Source organism: Rhinolophus sinicus, chromosome 17, assembly GCF_057876585.1.
Source record: "Rhinolophus sinicus isolate RSI-liver-muscle chromosome 17, RSI-T2T, whole genome shotgun sequence".
In the NCBI taxonomy this organism is placed as follows: domain Eukaryota; kingdom Metazoa; phylum Chordata; class Mammalia; order Chiroptera; family Rhinolophidae; genus Rhinolophus; species Rhinolophus sinicus.
The window spans coordinates 28,364,879-28,389,966 of record NC_142517.1 but is presented as its reverse complement, the minus strand read 5'-3'; the positions used below and the strand labels follow the sequence as shown (position 1 = coordinate 28,389,966).

General features: G+C 34.5%; 1 protein-coding gene across 5 annotated transcripts in view; it reads right to left on the bottom strand.

The window, feature by feature from the left end:
- Positions 1-3,770: 3,770 nt before the first annotated feature.
- Positions 3,771-25,088, bottom strand: part of MLF1 (myeloid leukemia factor 1) — a 42,322-nt gene continuing 21,004 nt past the window's right edge. Inside the window, exons 2-8 of one of the 5 annotated variants that reach the window (XM_019731956.3) lie at positions 20,302-20,449; positions 16,095-16,136; positions 12,439-12,522; positions 11,261-11,389; positions 9,280-9,439; positions 7,147-7,285; positions 3,771-5,643 (exon numbers count right to left, since the gene is read on the bottom strand). In XM_019731956.3, the coding sequence (XP_019587515.3) occupies positions 5,538-5,643; positions 7,147-7,285; positions 9,280-9,439; positions 11,261-11,389; positions 12,439-12,522; positions 16,095-16,136; positions 20,302-20,449 (808 nt within the window). In that variant the 3' untranslated portion in view covers positions 3,771-5,537. Of the gene's footprint in view, positions 5,644-7,146; positions 7,286-9,279; positions 9,440-11,260; positions 11,390-12,438; positions 12,523-16,094; positions 16,137-18,909; positions 20,450-25,088 lie in introns of all 5 variants that reach the window. The other 4 variants (XM_074326945.2, XM_019731955.3, XM_074326957.2 and 1 more) reach the window with 4 other exon arrangements.

Below are 25,088 nucleotides of genomic sequence, written 5' to 3'. Positions count from 1 at the left end.
TCCCTGCTGCTGTTTATATTCCCAACGCAGTATCTAGAGGGTCCTTTTAAGCCAGATCATGTCATTTCTCTGCTGAAAACACTCCATCCTGTGTTGCTGTTATCTCTACTTTTGGGTAGGTTTGAAATTTTTCATAACTAATTTTTTTAAAAATCTGAAACGGCCTCTTCGCTCTCTGAGTAAGCGCCTACAAGGCCCTGCGTGAACAGCTAAGCTATTGTAGTCCTACTTCCCTTGCCCTTTGCTCCAACCACGTTGGCCTCTGCTGCTGTGTGACCAGTCTTTTGCTCTTTCCTCAGATACCAACGTGGCTCTTTTCCCTCACTTTCTTCTCTCTGTTCAAACAGACTCTATCAGTCAGGTGTTCCCAGATCAACTCTTTTAAAACAGCAAGTTCCTCCCTTTCTTCTCATGCTGCTTCATTTTTCTTCACAGCACTTCTTAGATATATTGGTATTTTACATGTATGTTTATTGTTTGGCTCCCAATGAAAATGTCAGTTCCATGAGGACAATGATTTTATTTTAATTGCTGTATCCCTTTGCGTGTGCTAGGTGCTCAATAAATATTTGTTAAATGAATGAATGAATCACATCAAATAGAAATCAAAGCAAATTACAAGGGACAAAAAAAAGAAAAAGCAGAGACTTAATAATGAATTTCAAATTTACATTTTGTATATCATCCATGTATTAATTTGCAGTAAAGTATTTGTAAGCTGTTTTGATGAATAAATTCACTATTTTTTCATTCATAGACTTTAAAAAATTGCCTTTATAAGCCTTTATATGTATTTGTCTAACATATATAAATTCAACACATAATTATGTAAATGGTAATAAAATTAAGGTTTTTACTTTAATTAAGATATAATTATGTTAAATAAAACAGTGTATCTATTATACTGAAATTACCATTTTAACAGTTTCCTTAAGTAAAAATTCATACTCATTATCTTGTGTGTGTGTGTGTATATATACATATTCATATTTTCTGTAATTATTATTCTGAGTATATTCTTAATTATTTTTATTAATACCACTTTTAACCAAAGTAATCAACTTGTCTTTTTGCCACAGAGAAAACTGGAAGACAAAATCAAGCACTGTCCAGCTCAATTTTTATGAGTACACATTATACATTATCTGTTAAGTTTTAAAGTGGCAAAATACACATATTGACATCATCCAAACCATTTGCACATCCTGTTAACTCACAGTCATTTTATAATGTGTAAAAATAAAAATAAACTAACTTTAGTAACCAAAGCTTTGTTTAGGTTTCATTTTTACTTAGAAATTGTCCAAGTATCCAAGGACTAATTTAACATTTTTTAAGGTTTTTGAAAGTTCACTGAGGATTTGAAAAACTAAAATTTTAGCTAATACATTCAGTCCTTATAATAGTATTTTAATATTTTTGTAAGATCAAACCCCTATAAAAGACAGCTGTATCACAATTTTATTTAGATAAACACCATTTTATATTTTGTAATCTTACACAATTGATAGAGTCAATAACTTATTTGACCTATGAGATCAATATGGGAAATTCAGAAATTTTAAATCATGAGACGTTCAACTTCAGTTTTGTATAACCCACTATTATTTATTAGCATTGATTTTATATTATGAAACGTGGAAGAAGACATAGCTGACGAAATATTCATTCATTACTTTGCCCAAATCCATCACTTATCAGAAATATTTAACAAATATTTTTTAAAATATACTTTATAACCTTACATTCATAATTATATCATACTTAAAAGACCTTTTTAGCTTTAAACCTTTATTCTTATAACCATAACAAAGTGAACAAATTCATAACAAAATGAATTATTTTTCATTTCACTTGTCCACATTTTATCCAAAAGCAGCACAAATAGTTTGCCTTTTTCTCTTAGACACTTTGGACTGTTTATTTGGACTAGATAGTCCTAGACTGCACATTCGACAGAATGATTTTTTTTCTGAATTTATGTTTAAAATTTTTGAGGTGGGAGGAAAAGATAGGAACAGGAATAAGGGTTAACTAGAGCCAGTTTTATACTGTTAAAAAGATAAACTGAGATATATTAAAAAGTGTGAGTTAGAGCAAAATCGATTCAAATAGGGCAGCACTAGCCCAGAAGTGGTTAAGAGCGCTCCAGCAAGGGGAGCTAGGAAATAGACTTTTACAGAGAAGCAGCAGAAGCAAAGCAAGGAAATTCTTTGGCTATAGCGCTAAGCAGTTGCCTTGCTTGGGAAAGTCTGATTGGCTGTTTGTGATTAGGTGTCTTTTAGTTTCAATTTCTTAACCTTGAAGCATTACAGGCTTAGGTTTTGCTTTGCTCACAGGGGCTCCTAAAAGCTTTAAAGCCACCTGTCTAATGGCCTCGTTTAATTTAATAATGCAAATATTAAAGTGCCCATGTAAAAGGCTAATGACCTTCCCTCTTTAAGGAGAGAGGAGTTTAAATATAAGCCATACAGTTAAAAAGCCCTGAAAGGTGAGCAGTCTTCTACACAAACCAAGTGGTCTTTTTAGACAACACGAAGACTCTCTTCTCCTGAGGTTTTTTTTTTTTTTTTGGTGCTGCTTCTAAGGTGCCTCTCAAGTGAAAGTCTTCTTCAACATGTCCAAGTTCTCCAAAGTGGTCAATACATACAATTCCTTGCTCAACTTTTGCCAGAAGATAGTACAAATCTGTTAGCTGACAAACCCGTGAAAAACTGCCTGATGTTCTATCAAATGTAAAACATTGCCGTCTGTCTCAGGCTAACAACTGACCTGAGAAACATGGTTAAAAGGCAACATGGGTGGATAGAGGTCTTCTTTCCCAAAGCAAACTTCTCATACACAGACAAGACTGAGCAAAGTTTTCATGTACAAGTAATATAAGATGATGAGCAAGCAGACAGAAGATGGATGGGGTTTAAAGCCAAATTCACCAGAGGACAACAAAGCCTGATCACAGCCTCCAAACCCCAGGAGACAATAACAAGAATTACATTGGTGCCAAAGAGATCATCAGAATGCAGACTTACTGCAAAACTCACATAATCAGGGACAGAGGGGCCTCAAGAGGTCTCAGATACGAACATTACAACCAAATTGAAGGTCCTGTCCTATTCACTACAGTAAGGGTCTAGGTTGAGCCTCAGTAGAATTTCCAGTGTCCTAGCATGATCAGCCTAAGACGACTGTCTTTGTTCATTCAGGTGGCTGTAACAAAAGTACCACAGACTGGGTGGCTTATAAACAATAGAAATTTATTTCACGTAGTTCTGGGGGCTAGGAAGTCTGAAAGCAAAGTGCCAGGAGATTCCATGTCTGGTGAGATCCCACTTGTAAGTTCAAAGGCAGCCAGCTTCACTCTGTCTTCACATGGAAGAAAGGGCAAGGGAGCACTCTGGGGTCTCTTTTATAAAGGGCACTAATTCCATTCATGAGGTCTTCACCCTCATGATGCAATCATCTCCCAAAGGCCCCACCTCCAAATACCATCACACTGCTACATGCAGGGCACCATCTGATTCCAACGTGCTCCTGCCACTACCCTGCGGCAGAAAAAGGACAATGGAGTCACGAAAATAGAGTGATGAAAACCTGTCACTGAGACTGCCAGAACCAGGAAATTCTCTGAAGTGGCAAAGAGCCCACGAAACTTGGCCTTATTGTCAAGCCACATTCACCAAATTGTTAATATCCTTGCATTCCCCAAAGACCCACAACTGCAGAAAGATCAATGGTTGTCCATAAAGAAAAAATAATATATGAACTATAAGTACAGAGAGACTTTTTTTTTTAATACTGGTTGACTTCAGCATTACGGTAAAAATAAATTGTGAAAACAGTCAACTTCAGCACCATATCAACAGAAAAAATGGCCACTTAATCTCTATGTGTCAAGTGGCCCCCTCCTTAGGAAGCACTGTGGGATAAGAAGAAGTGTGTGTGTATGTGTGTGTGTGTGTGTGTGTGTATTATCTAGTTTAGTTTTTATTTGATTTCTATGGTAGGCAAATTGGAAGGGAAAAAAGTATATATGAATTCTCTAATTGCTGTATGATGCACAGAAGTTATACAATTTTAAGTACAATTATTAAACTGTTCTCATATTTGAATATAATGACTCAAGTTATCAGTGTAATGATTTAGGCAAAAGGAAAATAATTACAGTGTTTACTCTTGGTTTTGCTCTATCAAGTGAATTTATACAAAAGTGTTCTTTAAAATTCACACCTTATGACAATTTCCCACTATATTACTAGAACACGAAAGTATACATAAAAGAAAAAATTTAACATCTTTAATACATGCTCAATTTCCATTATAAAAATTAATTAACACATGTGCATCTTATTTTAGTGACTAATTAAAAGCATGAAACACCAACTAAAATTAACAGTATATGATATAGAAAATTAGATGAGTATAAGCACAACCACATAATTCTACTTCCAAAGTTAGAAAAGGAAGATCTCAGGATTATAGAGTGATAGTGGGTTTTCTGTTCTTTTTTTCCCCTTGAAACAACAGACTTAAGAGGTCAGATTTTTATATTCTAATAAACTTCAAACCTAACTTTTATAAAAACAGATTAATGCTTGAATTCTAGTAGAATAAAAATGCTAGAGCTGAATTTTTTAAGTGGTATAATTAGAAAGGGAACAATTGAATTATTAAGTATCTTGCTCAAGGACACATATCACCTGTCTAAGAAATTTCGAGATAATCAATCACTCAGGTTTGCAGAATACCAAATGTATTTTTCTAAATGTCACAAAAAGGCTGAGTAGAGTTTCTCCAAGGACACTCCAACTTTAGAATGTTAACTGTGGAAATAGATTAAGCTGTGTGTGGGAAAGGAGAGCAGAAATACGCTACCTTAAGAAGTTAAAGAGAAAGGTCAATGTAAAGTCTGATAAATGTTAAAAATGTAAGAGAGAACAAAAAAGAACATAGTGTATAAAGAAACTATAAGAAAACTTACGTATATTAGCAATTTAAAATCTTTCTTTGCTAATAAACTATTTGATTCTTTATTTTCTTTATCAAAGTAATAACTAATTTCTCATCCGACAGTACTAGTATAGTTTTGCTTTGTTTTTAAAAAAATCTTTAAGCTACCTGGCTACATAACACATAAGATTTGAGCTAAATGATTATAACCTTCATTAACATGACTCCAGTGTAGTGTTAGTGGAAAGTGATACTATTTTTTAACATTTCACTTTCTTGTAGCTAATTATATAGGACAGCACTAGCTTCACATTCAATCTTGAGTGTACAGAAGAAAAAGTAGCCAATAGGAAAATGACTGGGAGTTGGATAGAATGTTTAACAACTTTGTCACATTGCCAAAAATCAATGTTTTATTGCTAACGTAGGGACAATATAAAGCTAGCACATCCAAGAACACTGAGATATCAGATGAAAGTCTCTAAGTACAGTACTGATTTAACAATGAGATTGGTCTTATGTGTATTACCCAGCACCATTACTTTCGCTGTTAAAACAACCAAAACTAAACAAAACAAATGCAAGCCTATTTATTTTTTGTTGATTTTCACAGGGGATCCTTTGACGTTGAGTTTGTCCACAAAAACATTTGATCTTCTCCCACGCTCAGTGGTTGGATTTTGATGAGGTTTCTCCCTGAGAAATATACATATGAATATTAATACCATTTTTTAAATGGTCAATGGCTTAGAAATCAATGCAAACATATTAAAAACCACTGTCATTTAAGGAAAGTTTTATCTTAACAGTTCCTTAATAGCTTGGAAAAACATATAGCAAACTATTTCATTTAACATTTAAGAGAGTAACAGCTGCTTTCCTGAGATAGATTGGACTGTTCATTGTTTAACCATGCTGCCCAACATGGTATCATTTATGTTCAAATTAGCTAAAATAAACTATTTTAATTCACTTCCTCAGTTACATCGGTCACATTTTAAATGTGATTCAATAGCTACATGTAGCTAGTGGCTACATTTTTCAACAGTACAGATACATAACACTTGCATCACTGCCGAAAATCACTGCAGAAAATTCTATGGTACAGTGCTAGTTTACAGAAGGTGCCACCGAATAGGACTGTAGATTTATAGATTAGCTATAAAGAACTTGCTTTCTTTAACTGGGACCTAGATTTCATAGTCAAACTTACCACTGTTCAGTTTTTATCAATAAACTTCTCAAAATGAGATAAATATCATATAAAATGAATATGAAAGCACATTTTCTATAGGGAAGTATTAGTACTCTAAATTCCTAAGCAAATATTTTAAAATAAAAAATATTGGCACATGAAATTCTGCACAAGGCTTCTGATAACTTAATAGCCACTTGTCTACCGCTGGTTCTGTGAAGACTTCCACCTTCTGCAGCAATCCTCCATTCTTACAGCCTAGAACACTGATTTGTTTTGAGGCCTGGTAAGGTCTCTCTCTCTCTCTCTCTCTCTCTCTCATAATTTCAATAGGAATTAGGTATTATTCTCAACTTTTTCCCCAGAGAACCAGATCAAATTGTAACTCCAGAATATATACTAAACGCATAGAAATCTAATCTTTAACATGTGGTTTCAGCACATTTATATTTCACAGCTATTCCCAAAGGTAATTTCCAAAGGAGGCTAAAGTTTTTATAAAATTCTTCCAAAATATCTAATATTAATTAAGTGTATAAAAATGCATTTACCATTAAAAGTTGATTTTTGACTTATTAGGGAAATGTTGTTAAGCCTTTCAAATAGAGCCTCTTTCCCCTTATTGCATCTCTAGACAGCGATATCTTTACCTGGTATGAAATGTATGACTCCTACTAAATCTAGATTCAAATGTGTTTCACAAAACAATTACATTATAGCATATCATTTTCCCTTAGGAGGATTTTAGGCCCTATCTTCTGAAGCATAATTTGCTTCTGAGTTACTAATCATATAATCCCTAAAATATTATTGGTTCTCAGATACAAAATTAAATTTGTGTGGCATATTCAGACATAATGTAGAATTACATCTTTTACAAAAGATATTGTTGATACAAACAACTTGGATATTAATCAGAACTTCTTGATAACAGAGGTAAAATTACATAACATTCTTCTAATTCTTCTTGAAAGAACACAATTTATTTTAGAAATAACTTTTACCTTCTTTTAAGTTCTCGGGATCCTGAATTCTCATGACCAACACTTCTCATCCTAGTGTTTTCTAGATTGCGCCATTGTCCCCCTGGTTTGTACTTCAAAACCTCATTTTGCCACTCGTCATCAAAAGCATGAGCATCGCCTACATTAAATATCAAAATAAAGGGGTATTAATGTATCAACTGTCAGTAAGTGCCTTGCTCCCCACACACCTCATTCTAGCCTGATGTATCCATCAGCCTAACCTCAAGATAAAGGTAGAACCATATCCAAATATAATTTCTCAGACTGGGAAGTGCCTAGACCTGCCCCATCCAATATGGTATACACTAGCCATAGGTGGCAATTGAGCACTTGAAACGTGAGCTGTCTAAATGCAGTTGTGAAAAAGAAAGGTACAATAGCTCACCAGTAATGTTTATATATGATTACATGTTGATCTGATAATATTTTGGATGTATTAAGTTAAATAAAACATTAAAATTTAAGAAAAGAATAAGGAAACTACTTCAAATATAAAGGTCTCTGTCTGATTCAGGGTAACATTACCTTTTTCGTTTGTTCCTCTTATATTCCTATTGATACTTTGGTTATTGATGATATGGTTTTTCGTACACCTGCTTGGAGATCGTATTATTCTACCCAATGTGCCTGTTGACCCATCGCACTGACTTCAGGCTTTCTTCCTGGGTCCTCTCATAGTGATCATCCTTTTCCTCTGTATTTGGATACTCCTCCTGTGGCTAGTACTTCCTATTAACCTCACCATTTTCCTTTGTAACTTGGCCTCAACAAGTGGCTGTTGTCAACTTCCTAAGACAGATTACTCATCTTGACTGGGAATGTATGTTGTTATGGAGTAGATAATCTAACGTCCACAGTAAAAACAATAGATAAATGATAATACTTGTTCTTTCAGATTGTCTTCATAATAATATATTCCTTCACTAAATTTTTCTTTAACAGATTAATTATTCTGAAGTATTCAATATATATATTTAAATATGACAAGATTACAAAGGTTAAAATTAAAGAAAGATCAAGATGTTGTGACTTCCATCTCATTGAATAACGATAAGTTTATGAAACTCCAACCTTAAGAGAATTTTTTTTCTAAAATGATACAGTAATTTCAACCCTCTACTATGATAAGACATTTTTACTAAAAATACTTCTGAAAACAGTAGATGAATATAACTTAAAAACTACAATGAGAAGAGTTAGGATACTGGAAGAACTTAAATGTATTGAAGAATGAATATAAAATTGAGAAAACAAAAAGATTTACTTGATACATATACCATGTTTTCCTGAAAATAAGACCGGGTCTTATATTAAGGTTTGCTCCAAAAGACGCATTAGGGTTTATGTTCAAGGGATGTCATCCTGAAAAATCATGCTAGGGCTTATTTTCCAGTTAGGTCTTATTTTGGGGGAAACACAGTATGATATATTATATATAATATATATTTCTAACAATACCAGAAATTAAAATCTTGTCTATATAAAAGTCTAAGTGCCCAACAATACAGAGCAGTTTAAATTAATTACGGTCTTTTCATGATAAAACTTTCAGGTAACCATTTAGAATGTCTTTGAAAAATAACATCATAGGTGACTATTCACAATTCTAATGGTGAATTAAAATAAGCACAATATAAATTATATAGATAGTAAAATAGTGATATTGCAAAAAGTATGTGTGTTTATATATACATAAAAGTACTAGGAAGAAATACACTAAAACATTAATAGTATTTATTTTGGGTTGAGATGGGTAATTTTCATTTTCTTTATATGCTTCAAATATACTTCTTTGATAATCAGAAATATTTAAAATATTTTGCCTACTGAGTCTTACTAAATATCAATCCCAAATATTCCATTTTCCAAGTATAAAACAAAAAATAAATGATACTCTGCATTACCAAAAATTACTCTAAAGACAGATCTACTACGAAACAATGAAACTACACTTTTATTACTTTTATAAGGTATTCCCTACACAATTATTCATAAACTACCTCAAAACGACATCTTATGAAATGTTTCGACAAAAAATATTCACCAAGTTCTACCAGTACAGCTGGTACTTTAACTTTAAGAGAAAGAACGCTATTTCCTGCGATAACTTACTTTCATTCATATTGATGAATTCTTGATTGACCTCTTCATCTCCAGTCTTCTTGTTCTTTGACTTTTGAATGACATGAGCGCGATCATGAAGATGATGACCAATAGCCATTTTTTCTAGTCCACTGTCAGAATCTCTTAATGCTCTCCTAGTTTCCTTTATCTATAAAAGTAAAGAAAATAAAAATCAGCTATTATTTATTTTTTAAGCGTTTATTTGAGTAAAAACTGAAGACAATTGCTGCGGAACAAGATCTCAAAAGCTCCCCAAATTAGCTATTACTTAAATATAGAATGGATAGAATTCTAAACTCCCATTGGCCTGTTTACCTATAGAGGTAAGACCACAAATCTGCTGCTCAAAAAATAATGGGTACTCAATTCCACTACCAATTTGCAGTAAAATTACAGTAATAGTTCTGTGATGTTCCCTGAATTGCTTGAAATTAAAATATCTAGGACAAATAGAACCAATACAATTTAACCTTTTATATTCCAAATGGCAATCAAATATTAAAACAAACAATAACTTAATTATATAACACTTAGTGCCTTCAACACTACCCTTCACAACGGAATAGATGGGAGTACATGCTAGCATTCCTACAAGTAAGGGCAACTAATTATTCAGCAGTCATGTTGATGGGCTTGAACCTCATGGCTCCCACCTATGAACTCTATGGGTTATTACAATGTTCATGATAGCCAAAAACTATTAACATGGTTTGCTGTGGGACATCCACATTTATATTGTTTACAGTTAGGATGTATGTCACTCATAGCAAGTTAATATTAAAATGTCTGAGATGAACAAGCTGCACTATTGCAAAAGCATCATTAAAAGGTATGTCTTATATGTAAGAACTAAAAAATGAACTACTAACACCCATTAGACAGGCAAAGCTAAATTATTTTTTAACCTAAGTACTAACAAGGAAGTGGAGAAATGGGAACTCTCATGCCAGAGTTTGTGGAAGCTAACTCTTTCAATCTCCATGTGATAGAGTACTTCGTAAGTTCTAGTAAAGACTACTCACACCTCCGCCAACCCAAAAATACAATTCCTAGACCCTTTGTGCAAGGAGACATGTATAAAAATGAGTAAGTGAAAAATCAGAAATACCTAAATATTTATCAGTAGAAAAACAGATTTAAAAATTGTGGTATATTCATAGTTTGGACACTATTAAGAAGTTAAAATAAAGAAACCAGAATTATACATATCAACTCTAATAAATCTCAGAAGCATATTATTGAGCAAAGTTAAGTTGCAGAGGACATATGCAATATGAAACCATTTATATAAAATTTAGAAACCTGTAAAATAATTCATTATATTGTTTATGAAACATATATTAGTCATGAAATTGTAAAAGCATGCATCAGAATGATAAATTCCAGATATAGGAAAATGGTTCTCTGAGGGGGAGGGAAAAAGGAAAAAGAACCAAGGAGGGAAGAGTGAATTGGAAGCTTTAACTGCAGCTGCAAAGTCTTTTGCTTAAAAAGGAAACAAAGCAAGAGACAACTTAAAGTAGATTGAGAAAAATGTTATGATTTGACTAAACTGGGTGAAAGGATGGGTATCTATTATATTATTCTCTATATTCTTTCTGTACACTTGAAATGTTTCATGAATTAAGAAATTCATTTACTTCAAACACAAATTAAAGGTAGATATTTGTTTCATGAAACAAAGACTTCTTTTAGTGTCTATTTACCTTGTAAACATGTAAAGGTAATAAACACCAATAAGTATTTACATGAATAAAGGTATCTGGGACAGGTAGGGGGTGAGGGAGACAAAAAAAAAATTGCCTTTAAATAAATACAGTTAGCTTTATTGTTTTTCACAGTGCCATGGTGCTTCTCACCCCCCCCCCACACATACACCCACAATACCAGATCAAATTTTAATAATTGTATAGGTCATCTATCATTCCACAAGTTTATAAAGCTCCAAGAATGCTTAGAAAATACTTACTCCTCCTGGAGCCCGACGGGTTTGAGTGGAGGCCTGGAAAACCTTTGGTGGTTCATCTCCTACTTTGGAATAAGTCATAACCGAGGAAGAACTAAATGAATGTGCATTTGGATCCACTGAAAGATGACCCTGGAGGTAAATATAAATTGTAAATACTGAGAGGTTAGTCAAATATGAAGAATTAATGTCACAGGATTCACAACATTAGCCAGAAGTCTTACTAAGGATACTACGGTATCAGTGTGGTGTATCCAAATGGCACCCCCATGAAGGTCTAATGTTCCTTCCATTTTAGGCACCAATTCCAACTATCCTTGTGAGGAATAACACTCAAGGATCCTTAAGTTTTGGGGATCAAAGATTTATGGCTTCAATTTAAATACAGATGCTGTGGTCTTATTATAGTCAGTGGCTGACACTTGTATGCAATTTTGCCAGTGTTGAGCCAATTAGCCATACGCCAGGAAGTTTTATACCTCCTATGGGTACCAGATTGCTACACTACCAAAATCATTACAAAATGATCCTTACATTCCAAACTGGATGACTAAAATAATATGGGTCTTCTTCATCTCAAATCAAGTTATTGTTTTGATGTTAATATTATGAGTAGAAAAGTAACTGAATTAGTACTAGTATTTGGACTGTATGGAGCTACGTAATCCAGTGTCTAAACATCATTCCTGAAATTTCTATTTTCAGAGTTTTTTTTAAAACATGAAAACTTAATTTCTTAGACGATATAATTCCTTTTAAGTGGCAAGTTATAAAATAATAAAAATATATAAATTTACATAAAATGTTCATTTACAATAGTGACCTTCAGCAGAACAAATGTTTTAGAGGTTGAATTTTTGTAATTTTGAAAGTTAATTAATGCTATTTTTTCAAACTTAAAGCTTGTGAAATCAATTTGGTGGGTTGTGACCAGCATTTTTAAAATATGAAATAAAACTGAAAATATCAGCACACTAAATATAGTATGATCATTTTCTCATGAAACTTTGTTTCAGGTGTATTTGTACAGTATACAAGTATTGTGTACTGGGTCATGATGTGAGATATATTTTTCAATCACTGTGGACTGTGGTTAAAAAAAAAAAAAGAGTTTGAAAGCCACTATAGCATAGGATACCAATAACTGAAAACAACGTTCTCATCAAATGTTTAGTACTTACAAAGTTTCTTTGTAATTCTTGCATACTGTTTCTCATATTTAACATCATTCGGTCCATTGCCTGAAAAGGGGTGACATCTGCACGCTACAAGATATTAGGAAGTAGGTTATTAACTATAAGTACAACACAAAAGAAGCCTTTTCCAAAACAGCTGAAAAATTTTTTCTCGATTTCTACAGTGGGATCTCATGCAGTAATGGACCGGGCGAAGATAATTTAAGGACTATACAGTGAAAGAGACTTGTTAAAGAAAAAATTGAAGTGTACACCAATCCCCAACAGCCAACATATAAATGATTAGGGAGCTGTAACACTATAAATACATGCATACATTCATGTGTGTGTGTATATATATGTATATATACACATATATACATGCAAGAACATATAGACACATATCATTAATCAATGTTCTCAAAACATAATTTAGTTAATATTTAAATACTGTGTGGTGTATTCTGGGCTGGGACAGCACTAGCATAGTCTAGTCTTCAAATCTTTCTTTTTTCCCTCTCTTAGTCCCCCACCACACAAATAAATAAAACTTGGGTGTAAGATACCAGCATGATACCTCCACAAGCACCACATGACTGACAGAAGCTGAGCCAGCCCTCCTTTTCACAGTAGGGTCCAAGTGATAAAGGTTAATTCACTCTACTAATAGACCTTGAATTTGTTGCCGACCATTGAAGGCTCAGTCGGGCATACCTTTGAAACATGAGGTATGCTCCTTTGGGAGAACAGTTAAGAATTCCTCTAGAACAGTGGTTTCTCAACCAAGAGCGGTTGTGACTCCCAGAGGGGAGGGCATCCAGGGGCATAGTCACTCTTGTCACAAGTGAGGAAGGTGTGCAACTGGCGTGTAATGTACAGAGGCCAGGGATACTGCTAAACGCCCTACAAAGCATAGGGCAGACCCCAAAAACAAGAATAACTGGCCCCACATGTCAGTAGTGTTGAGGCTGAGAAATGCCGCTCTAGAAAAATCTGCTATTGATTTTAGGTTTCATCATTGGAACACTCACCAGAAATTACAAAGCGAAGCACCCAGTGCATTGTCTACTATTATAAAACAGAGAGAATGTTTGGTTCTGGGAATGCAGGCAAGAGGAGTCTTTTGAGTCCTGTAAGGAAGGCACTGTGGTTCACTGCTGATATTTCAGCCCTTCTGGAGATTGTTTTGCTGTGTGCCAGAGCTGGGACTCAATAAAGAATCATCGAAGATTTGTTTATGTTTCTGCCTTCTGTTGGGTTTTATTGCTAATAACAATGGGAAATAGATGGGAAAACCAAACTCCCGTAATTTGGTTAATGTTTGGAACGCACACTTATCACAGTAGGAAACACAAAGTTACATTTAGGAGATACTGACATATCTTTGGGTACACAAAGGACTGCTATAGAATTATCTACATTTCAGAGATTCAAGAAACTATTCTGAATATTTTGTTTCAACACTATGTTGAAAATCAGGGCTGTATAAGACCCACAGTTCACGAGAGGTGGAAGGGGGCTAGCCCAAGGAAGATGAGGAAGAGGAGGAAAAGATCAGATGTTTGGGTATATTCTGCCCTATTCTCAATTCACTGCCAAATCAGCCATCAAACTGTGTATCTGTACTTGCCGTGGGGTGGCCCAACACCCTGGACTGGCAGAAAGTGGGGATACAAATGACAGCTAATCCCAGTGGGCTCTCAAGGCCTTCAGGAACTTGGCACAATGCTCTTCTCTCTGCCTCGAATGTTTCCCCCCAACTCTTAGCTTAAGTACTTTCTTTTCATCATTCAAGTATCACCTTCTTAGAAAGGCCACCTGTCTAAACCAATCTCTGCTTTGCCTTCCACCTGTCATTACCCTTCCACTATATCACTACCCTGCTTCATCAGCGTACTTTCAAGTACTTGGACTATTTGATTGTTCTGTCGTTTGCTGTCTGTCTCCCACTCTAAAAAAAAATAATCTCTGTGAAGGTAGGGCTATCTTCTCTGTCTTATTCACTACTATACTCCCAATACTTTAAAAATGATTCCTGGCACATAGGAGGGCTCAATAAATATTTGCTGAATGAATGAACAAATTTTCTCTAGCTCAGCTCAAACCCATATGTCCAGCTATTTACCAGATAAACTATTTACCACCTGGACAACACACAAACACCTCAAATACAAAACACCCCAAACTGAAATGATCCTCTTGACCATCCGTGCCCTCGTATCTACACTGCATCTCTGCTCTGTTCCTTAGCTCAGTGGCATTCCCATCTACCTAATTCCTCACGCCAGAAAAATGGGTATAATACTTTCCTCCTCTTTCTCTCTCGCTCCTTCAACCCAGTCAATCACCTAGTTCTATCTATTCACCTCTCTAACTGTCTCTCAAATGAGATGACTTCTTTTTACCACCAGAGCCATTACCGAGCAGAAGCATCCATGATACTCCTCACAACAGCCTCTTGGCCTCCCTGCCTCCACTATGGTCCCTCCTAATCTCTCTCCCTGCTGCAGGCACATGATCTCCCAAAAGTGAGAACCTGACTCTATTACTATTTTAAAGAAAATTCATCCACTTCTTCCCCTGCTCTTATGATAAAGGCCCACAACCCTTAGAAGGGCTGAAAGAAGTCCTTGGTTCCCTGTCCATCCTCATCTGTATCTACTCTCCAACTCATACTCTGGGACAAGTGACCTTCAGCACCTTTGTGCTCCCGAGCTTCCAGGTCTTGGTACTTGCTGCTTCCTCTGTGTTGAACACTCTTCTCCCCTTCCTGCTTCTCCTGGCTAACTCCTATTCTCCTCAAGGTTTGGGAAGTCTTGTCTGATTGACCTCTACCCCATTACCCCAAAAGGTCTGGGTTACAGGCCGTCTTCTGTCTGTGCTCCCACAGCATGCCCAACTTCCTATCATTTTAACTGATAACTCTATGCGGCAACTGCTTTGTTTCTTCGTCATTTGTCCCACTAAAAACTCTGGCCAGGAAGGACAAATGTTATAAGTCAAACTTTAAGGAGACAAATGGTTGAATCCTGGCACAAGAGAATAAAAAGAAACTTTTTCATGAGAGTGTAGATGCATCCACGGGAAATGTTCCAAAGCCATGATATGCTCTGCTACTCCTCAGACTGCCTTTAAGTGTGTTAGAAACTAGCATCACAGAAAAGAGGATCCAAGCCCGATGAAACAGGGGTGCAGAGTAGGTATACTTGGATGTGGGAAAGGAAAAGCAGCATGAACAAACTGGCAATAGAGACCTCGAGAAAGCAGCCAACCTGAGCTTTTCCAAATGTGCTTGTCTATGTACAGTTTGGTGCTTTTTAACCTTTTGGATAAGTCATCATAAGCATGTGGAAGTTTCCAACTCTCAGTCACAACTGTGGGGATCCCTTTTGCAAATCAAGTGAACATTCATCTAATAAAATGTAGTTTACCTTTTTGAAGACTGATTTTATATATGTTGATATGACTTACTTCAGACAACACATGCCTAAACAGTCTAAGATAAATTTAACAAATGAAACAGGCTTTTTAAAAAAATTCAGTACAAATACTAAAAAGCCATTATAAAAGTGAGACTGCATGCCAATTCAGTTTGCGTGAGTTAATGAAAAATAAATATTTGTCACAAAATATTGCTAAAATGATTTGTGTCTCATACGAACCATAGCACCAAAACTGCCAAAAGGCACAAGGGAACTCATTGCCTAGAAAAAAAATCCAATTAATTTTGGTTATGATATTTATTACATGATAATCCCTGAAAAAGAAACAATGCACTATATATTCCTATGGTTCAGAGCTAACAAAATTACAGAACCTTTTAATAAAAAAGACTCAACATATATTTTTAAAATTATCTGCTTAATATTCACTATAGAGCCTGACAGGAGCCTGGCAGGCAAATAGGAAGCCATATACCACTTTTAAATATGACTAGTCTAGTATTTATTAAAGGTAGTTGAAATAATAAGTATTTGCTATGGCTTAAGACAAACATTTCTCAAAGGAAATGCAAATTCACACCAAAATTAATTAAAACATAATGTACAATGATTAAGATATCATCTTTTCTTTGCTCAGCTATTCCATATTTTTAAAAGATCAGTTAATCTTGCCTGTAACTGATTAAAAATAAAAACTTATCTACATTAATAAAATTTCAAAAGATTATAGAGATAGTGGACAAAAAATTAATAAATACCTCCTAAGAACTAACTTATTGGAATAAAAAAATATAGACTTCAGAAAGGATCACACACAGATTTAAAAATATTTAGAGTCTTTGATAGGCAAACCAATGTTAAGTATAAGAGTCATGATTAATAGTTCATAAATTATACTCAATGGGTACAGATAAATAAAAGTAAATTTTTAGACACACAAATTAAAAACTTCCATTATTTAGAAGTTTCAAATGTTGAAAATAAATTTTGAATTTCTAGGTAAAAAGTATATATATTTTTATCATTCAGTGATTGTCTTCCTGTGTAAGTTATGTTGAAAAATAGAGAAAACTGTGTGCTTACATTAAAAATAATATATCAGATGTGATAGATACTTATACTGTATATTTAGAACAGTAATCTCCAAAGTGTATTGGACGCACCAATAAAATTCTTCTTTTTCTTTTTAGTGACTCTGGCACCATCATTCAATCTAAATGTCAGATGCTCATATGTCACATATTGAATTATACATTGCCTAATTCAATAAATTTAAAGATTAAATTATGTAGTTTTAAATAAAACATTTTTCCCAAATGGACAAATTATTTGAAAATAGCCCCATAAAGAAAACATGAACAGAAGAAAATGCTAATAATACAAACACAAGAAAAGGGCATAGCTGATGCTTCTACTTTTGTAGTAGTCTCTGATTTCCCTCATAATATGGCTGATAAAGATAACAAATGTCAAGAATGGGCCAAAAATGAAGAAAAAAAGGATGAAGGTGTCCATTTGAAATAATAGATTTTCATCCACTATGCTTAGAAACATCAGCATAATAGCTCACCGTTTAATCAAAACACTCATTTTAAAACATAATTTCACCAAAATAGAAAAAAGCTTTGTATAAATTATTATTAAAAGTTCAAAAGGACTAAGACAGCTAGCATGCTCAAAAAGCCTATCATTTTCTTGGCAGTGCTCTTTTCGAACTTTGCAGCACTCTTTTCACATCTTCTGAATTTTTGTTCCTACCTTCACTTCCAGTTATAAAATACTGACTTAGAAAAGTCAGGTTGGGATCGAGATCTTTTGTTGCTAGTATTGTGGTTTATTTGTTTTATTTTAACTAATTAATTAATTAATTAATTAATTATTTTTTGCTATTACATAAGGTTTTCATACTTAGACATAAACGTGTCAAATGTTATCACACCATAGGGGGAAAAGGAGAGCCAGATCTCACCAGTATAAATTATAAAAGTACAGAAAAACAGAGTTTTGACTAAGATACAGGCTGAATGCTCCTTGGAAAGGTGCTGTAACTGGATGAAATTCCTACATTTAAAAAGCCACTACTGCTGTTCAACTGCCCTAGGACAATGCTTAAAACTCTTGGTTGGCAAAGGGTTTTCACAGTTTGAGAAAAAGGTACATCAGCATTAGCTTTCTAAGATAGTTGATACAATAGAATAATTACAGAAAAATGTATACTATTTGATTTTAGATGTGAGAGACAAGTAAATATTACCTAGCATATTTACTATCTAAAAAGCTATGAAACTCAAGGTTTTATGAAATGGGTTGGTCTAAATCTGATAATTACCATTTACTGTTATTTAATAGGTAGATGAGTACCACTGTTTTTCTTGAGAAAAACGCTTAAAGAGATTATTATTAAATGAGAAATAAGATGACAGGTTCAGATATAGGTGATTAGTGTTCTTTACTCAGCATTGGTTAAAAAAAAGTTAAACGCTTTGGAGTCTATTTGAATGTCTATTGTGTCCCCCCTGAGGTAGCCACTAGCCACATGTGGCTATTTGCAATTAAATGTAAAATCATTACAATTAAAAATTCAGTTCCTCAACAGCACCAGGCACACGTCAAGTGCTCAAGAGCCATATGTGGCTAGTGGCTACCACAGTGGACGAGGCAGATTTGGAACATTTCTATGATCTAGAAAGTTCTATTGGTTAATGCTAGCTACAGACTTTAGCCGACACTAATAAGTGATTCATAATCTTAGTCAAAAGTTAGTTTATGCCACCACAAATTGGATAAGGTAGCAACTATTTTAATTTCTCATTCAAATGTTGGTCTTGGCCTTCCTTTATACTCAGAATTGCTTTCCTATTTGACTTGCCTTATTCAATCACCACATTTATGCAAACATATTACTTCATCTGTGTTTTTCTTGTTCTCAAAAACTTGATTAAAAGCCACGTTGGCAAGGCAAATATGCAGCAAGCTAAAATGAAAATAGTTCTAAATTATGAAGGTTACAAACTATAGTTTCACAGAAATTTACCTTTATTTGGTTATATATTTCTCATTCCAGCTCACTAAACATTCAGATGTTTTCAGCACAAGTGCCCAGGAAAGAAATACTTGGTTCTACTTCCAGTGAATGACCAGTAGTTACAGCTGATGTGGACGGGCATCCTGAATAACAGCTTCACAACTGAGTTATCAACAGGCTCCTTTCTATATTTGTAAGTGAATTAAACTGTCACTTCTTGCTTCTTTCGCAAAAGCTACAAGTAGCTCATTTATGCACATGAATACAAAGCACTATATATAGCCCTACTCTTTCCGTGCTGTGATTATAGCAGATACATGAAATATTTCAATGCTCATGTGAGACAAAATTTCAGATGCCACATTTGATTTTTCTACCCTCTTTGATAATTCTTCCTTTGATCTTAATTTTAGACTTTAATGGAAACTGATAGCCCTAAAAGTAATATATGTCCATGTATATGAATAAATGAGACCACTATTCACTAATTCAAATAAAACTAATTGGAATGTGAATAATATATATTGGAATAATATCTATATGAAAAAAATATGAAGATTACTTTCATTTAAATGGCAAATGCAATTCTACACATCAAAATTCTTTGGAGTATTTAAAATATTTTACTCTATTTAAGATGATTGGAAACAGAAAATATGAGAATGTTTTTCTGGAAGTTTCCTGATTGACCAATTCAATGTTTACTGAGTTCCAAATGTATACATTTCAATTGCAGAGATTCGTCTTTATAGAAACTCCTGTGGATTTGTTATTCTAGAACTGCCATTCCTGAGGATGAAAAAAGCAACAGAAATAAACAGAAAATAGTTAAGATATATAAATATCCTGAGGGTTGTTTTTTTTTAAATTGAGTATGTAACCTTCTAGCTTTGCTCTCAGACAAGAGTTATAGAAATATATTGCAGTTATGCAAGGCTTTGAATACAGTTAAAAGTTAATCTGAGTTTTGAAGATACAGAAGATTGTTTTGTTCTTGCCCAATAAAGTATTGTCCTGTAGTGTTGGCTGCTATTTTAAAATGGAAAAAAAAGTGTTGTATGGCAGAGGAAGGATATTTCTTTGCCTGTTCTAATTTAAGACATGGGAGGCAAGTCAAAGGTGAGAAGAAACCATATATATATATAAACAATGCTTTAAGTTTGGCATATAATATATAACCCCATGGCCCTAAAAGTTTTGGTAGCATAGTGGAATTCTATACAGCTAACAATTCACTGTTTTAAAGGATTTGGGTTTCCAACAGGCACTTCCTTTACAAAATAGTTATTTCTATAATATTAAGAATTAGTCATATCGTATTATGATAGACATACTCTTCTGTAATACTTTTCTTCACGTTTCCACAGGACCTTCTCACTAACTTTAAAATAAAGAACTTACAGTCAAGGAATTTTCGCCATCATCATGTCCTGTATGATTATGAGCTCTTCCTCTACTATCAGAGATGCTGAGCAAGTCTCTTCCAAAAGGTTCAGAAAAACTTCTCATCATCTGTCGCATACTTTCTCGGTGTGCAACAAAAGAATCACTGTTGAAAATACATATAATCATGTAAGAGTGAGTGTTGGAATTTAAATAATAAGCAGCTAAATACTACAAAGAATTATTGAGCTAATATGCTTGTTAAAGAGATAAAAGAGATTTTAGAAGAATAGAATTATCTCATAAAGACCCAGTTTTCATGAATACAATTTATAGGCAACATAACTATCTCATAAAGACCCACTATTCATGAATAAAAAAACTGTTCTATTTGTTATCCACTATAATTCACTTGTGTATTTGTGTATAATAATAACACCTTTATCTCTTACTGTACAAAAATGATAAAAACACAAAGTAACACAACCCAGGTAGCAAGCATAAACTAGCACTAAGGGAAATGGCAAAAAAAAAAAAAAGTACTCTGAAAAATAATGCTACCAAGGCCACCTCGGGCAGTCAACAATATAAATTCTAGTGAGGACTAATAAAGAATGTTGCCTTGTTCATTTTTTTTAACTCTTCTTTATAAAATATGCATTGAGAACTATAGCTATGTTATGAACACTGAAGATATGTTATTTAATAGACAAAGCTACAGATCATCTCTATGAGGCTAACTTTTATTTCTAACTCTAAATACTAAAAATCACCACCCAGTAAAAATATTTTCCAAGTCTTAAGACAGAGGTTCTCAAACTTTTTAAAAATTACCACCCAACTAGTGAGGTTAGAAATGCAGAATACTGTCCCCTCAACCTCCCGATGGAATTCACTAGTGCGGAATGGTTTGTGTACATGCATCACTGATGCACGACTACTTGATCTTAACTCAAGTAGTCACTTCACCAACCTTTGAGGCACCTTCTGTTTGTTGTACCTGAATTAATCAGAACCCAAGCCTCTCTTTCTGAGTCTGTTTCCACAACCATAAAGTGAGGATAGTATCGCATATCACTGTTGAGATTAAATCATGTAATCTGAAAGCATAAAGCACAGTATCTGGCCCATAAAATACTTAAATGTCAATTTCCCTTACCTTCTCTTCTTAACTTGTGTATGAATGCCACTCCCTATTATTCTATTATTAAATGTCTCTCATAGGAAAAAATCATGTATTTTACATAAAAAAGACATACAGCAGTAATCATGTTCCAAGCCCTGTTCTATGTGCTGTATGAATATCAGTGCTCATAATCTTATATTATCCCATTCACCCCATTTCATTTCCTATTCAAGAAACTAAAATTGTATTGCCTTATCACAGTGGTTTCTCAAGTTCACTTCAGTTGGAAAGTCGCTGAGTCACTCACTGGTCAATTGCTTATTCCAGAACTTAAGACGCATTGCTACTGGAGCTCACATTACCAAGGCAACCTCATTCTTCCCTGAGGTCCCTCGGAGCCCTCCAGTGGTCTGCCCTCCTTTCCGACTTCTCCATCTCAGTGTCCTCCTCCTTAGGTCACCCTTCCAGCTTCTAATTCTACATTCCAATCTTCTGATGTTGTCATGAGGAAGCTCAAAAATTGTCTTCCTTTAGCAGTTCCAGGCAGAAAGAGTTTTCTTTTGAATTCTGCAGTGGTTGTGCAACTAAATCTACACCAAGGGAGCTCAGATTTATTCATATGTTACCTTGGAGGTTAAAAAAAACACCAAACTTCAAATGTAATTGATCAGCAAACCACTTAACTGGATTTGTGTGTATGAAGAGGATTTTTTTTGCTTTGTTTTAATTCAGCTGTGTTGAGGTATAATTTACATACAATGAAATTTATCCATTTTAATTGTAGTTTGAATATTGAAAAACATATATAATCATAACCACAATAATTAAGATGCATAACATTTCCATCACCCCAAAAAGTTCCTTCTTGCCCCTTTGCTTACCTCCTTCTAACGCTAGTTACCGCTGATAGACTTTCTGTCATTAGTTTTGTCTTTTTCAGAATTTCATACAATGGAACCATATATTATGCTGTCTTTGGGGTCAGCTCCTTTCACTTAGTATAGGGCCTCTGTGATTCATCCATGTTGTTCTATTTATCAGTGGTTCATTGATTTTTATTGCTAGGTCCATTGTATGTATATGATAATAACAAAATTGTTTCTAGTTTTTGGCTATTATGAATAACGCTTCTATGAACATTAATGCACTGGTCTTTGTGTATACATAGTTGCATTTCTCTTTAATAAAATACCTAGGAGTGCGGTTGCTAGGTTGTATGCTAAGAGAGTGTTTAAATTTATAAAAAATGTGAACTGAGAACTCGTTGTGCTACATTCTTGCTGACACTTGGTAGTATCAGTCTAATTTTAGCCATTTGAGTGGTGGTGTAATATCTCACTGGGGTTTTATTTTGTATTATTTGGCATTAATATGTCTTCTTTGATAAAACACTTGTTCAAAATTTTAAAAACCAGTTTGCTTGTCTCATTATTTGGAGCTACAAGAGGTCTTTCTATATTCTAGACTTTAATCAGATATATGTCTCTTAAGTATTTTTTCCCAGTCTTGGACTCACCTTTTCATTTTCTTAATATCAACTTATTCAGCCACATAGCCATGAATCTTTGTTAAGTCTTCAGTTTTCACCAGACTATGATCTTTGTGTAGTAGTTTTACTTCTTAGCTTTTTGTCTTTCCTTTCATTTTAAATTCCAATTCTTATAACATTTTACATCTCTATAAGCTGCTTTTGATTATTTTTGATTATTAGAATAAGTAGAATTTGAAAAGTGAAGGGAAGAATTGGAATAGGAAGTGAGAAGTGGACAATCTGAAGGGAGTATGATGAAACAGTAAATTGTGTTGATTATTCTAATATGCCTTCTGAATTTCCTGTCTGAAAGTTAAGTCTTCCATTTTTACTTTATATCTTCTAATATGGGAAATTTATTTGTAGTGGGCTTTTCTTGTTTTTTACAAAATTTCTGATATTATTGAACCTAATTTCAGTTAGGAATATTATAAATTTATCTAGTCTCTGGTAGACTAATGAACTCACTAATTTCTATGTGTGGTAGGTAGCTTCTAAGATGGCCCCCAATGACCTTCACTCCCAGCTGGTAATGCCTTCATGTAATTCCCTCCCCCTGCGTATGAGCTGAACTTACTCACAGTGATGGGATACCAATTCCAAAACTAGGTTTTTAAAAAGTCTGTGCCTTTTCCTTGGGAGTTATCTCAGCATAATGGCTTGCTCTGGGCAAAGCTGCTGCCACATTGTGAGACAGACCTTGTGGAAAGGCCCACACGAGTGAGCTTAGCAGCAGATTTTTGAGACCAGCCAACAGCCATGTGAAAGAACTTGGAAGTATATTCTCCATCAGTCAAGCCTTGTGATGATCACAGCCTTCACTCACAACTTGATTGCAGGCTCCTAAGAGGCCCTGAGTCAGAACCACCCAGCTAAGCTGATTCTGGATTCCTAACCAACAAAAATTATGACATAATAAATGTTTGTTGTTTTAAGCTGCTAAATTAAGCTGCAATAGATACTAATACAGGCTACATCCCAAGCAGCAGTGCTTAACATATTTAAAACTCCTCTCATTCTAAGTCTTTAATTTTGTTGGCTTCATTTAAAGACTGGAAGGGAAATGAATGCAAATAGATAAAAATAAGTAGTTTGTCTATAGGTCTGTTTTCTGCATCATAAGAAAATGTTTTTGTTTTGTTTTTATTGATTTTCACCAAATTTTGAGACTATGTTTGGGATGGTATGAATTAAAGAGTCTATTTCATAAAACAAATCTCGATTGAGGGTGGGGTTTCTCAGTCTTACACTAGAGCAGTTGAAACTGAGGCACAAGAAATCCACGGAACTCTTGATCAGAAGACACAAGTCTCATGCATTAAAACACTTGGGCCAGAAAAAAAATCAACTTTGGTTTAAATGAGCACACCACACCCTCCCAATCAAGAGTCACTAAGAAGTTCACAACTGCAGCTATTGATTGCAATGCTTCTCTATGTATGTAGCATGCACCCAGGTGAGTGGAAACTTACTTAAGAATGATAAATGACTCTCCCAAGAAAGGGTGGAGACAATTTAACATACAAGAAGGTTTAAATCCAACACATTTATTATGTATACTGTGTGTCAAGCACAGAGGTTGATTACTGGTCTGGAGGAACTTACATCCTGACAGAGAAGTGAGACTCATATGTTTTAAAGTAAATATTAGAAAACTTGGACACTGTATTAGTTTACTATTGCTTCATAACAAATGACTACAAATTTAGTGACAACACAAAGTAATTTTCTTACAATTCTGGAGGTCAGAAACCCAGAATGGGTATCTCTGCACTAGAATCAAGGTGTAGGCAGGGATGTGTTCTTCTGGAGGCTCTAGGGCAGGGATGTCCAAACTGCGGCCCACGGGCCAACTGCGGCTCGCAATCCATTGTTAATTGGCCCGCAGCAAATTCCAAAAATATATTTAGTTTACTTAAATAAACCAGGTGAGGCAATACGTACTTCACCTTGAGTGAGTGGCCCGGCTGTTTGTGTATTTTACCGCATATGGCCCTTGGTGAAAACCGTTGAAAAAAATTTGGACACCCCTGTTCTAGGGGAGAACGTTTCCTTCCCTTTTCCAGCTTCTAGAGGCTTCCTCTGTTCCTTGGCTTGTGGTACCTGCCATCATTTTCAAAGCCAGAAGCACAGTATCTTCAAATCTCT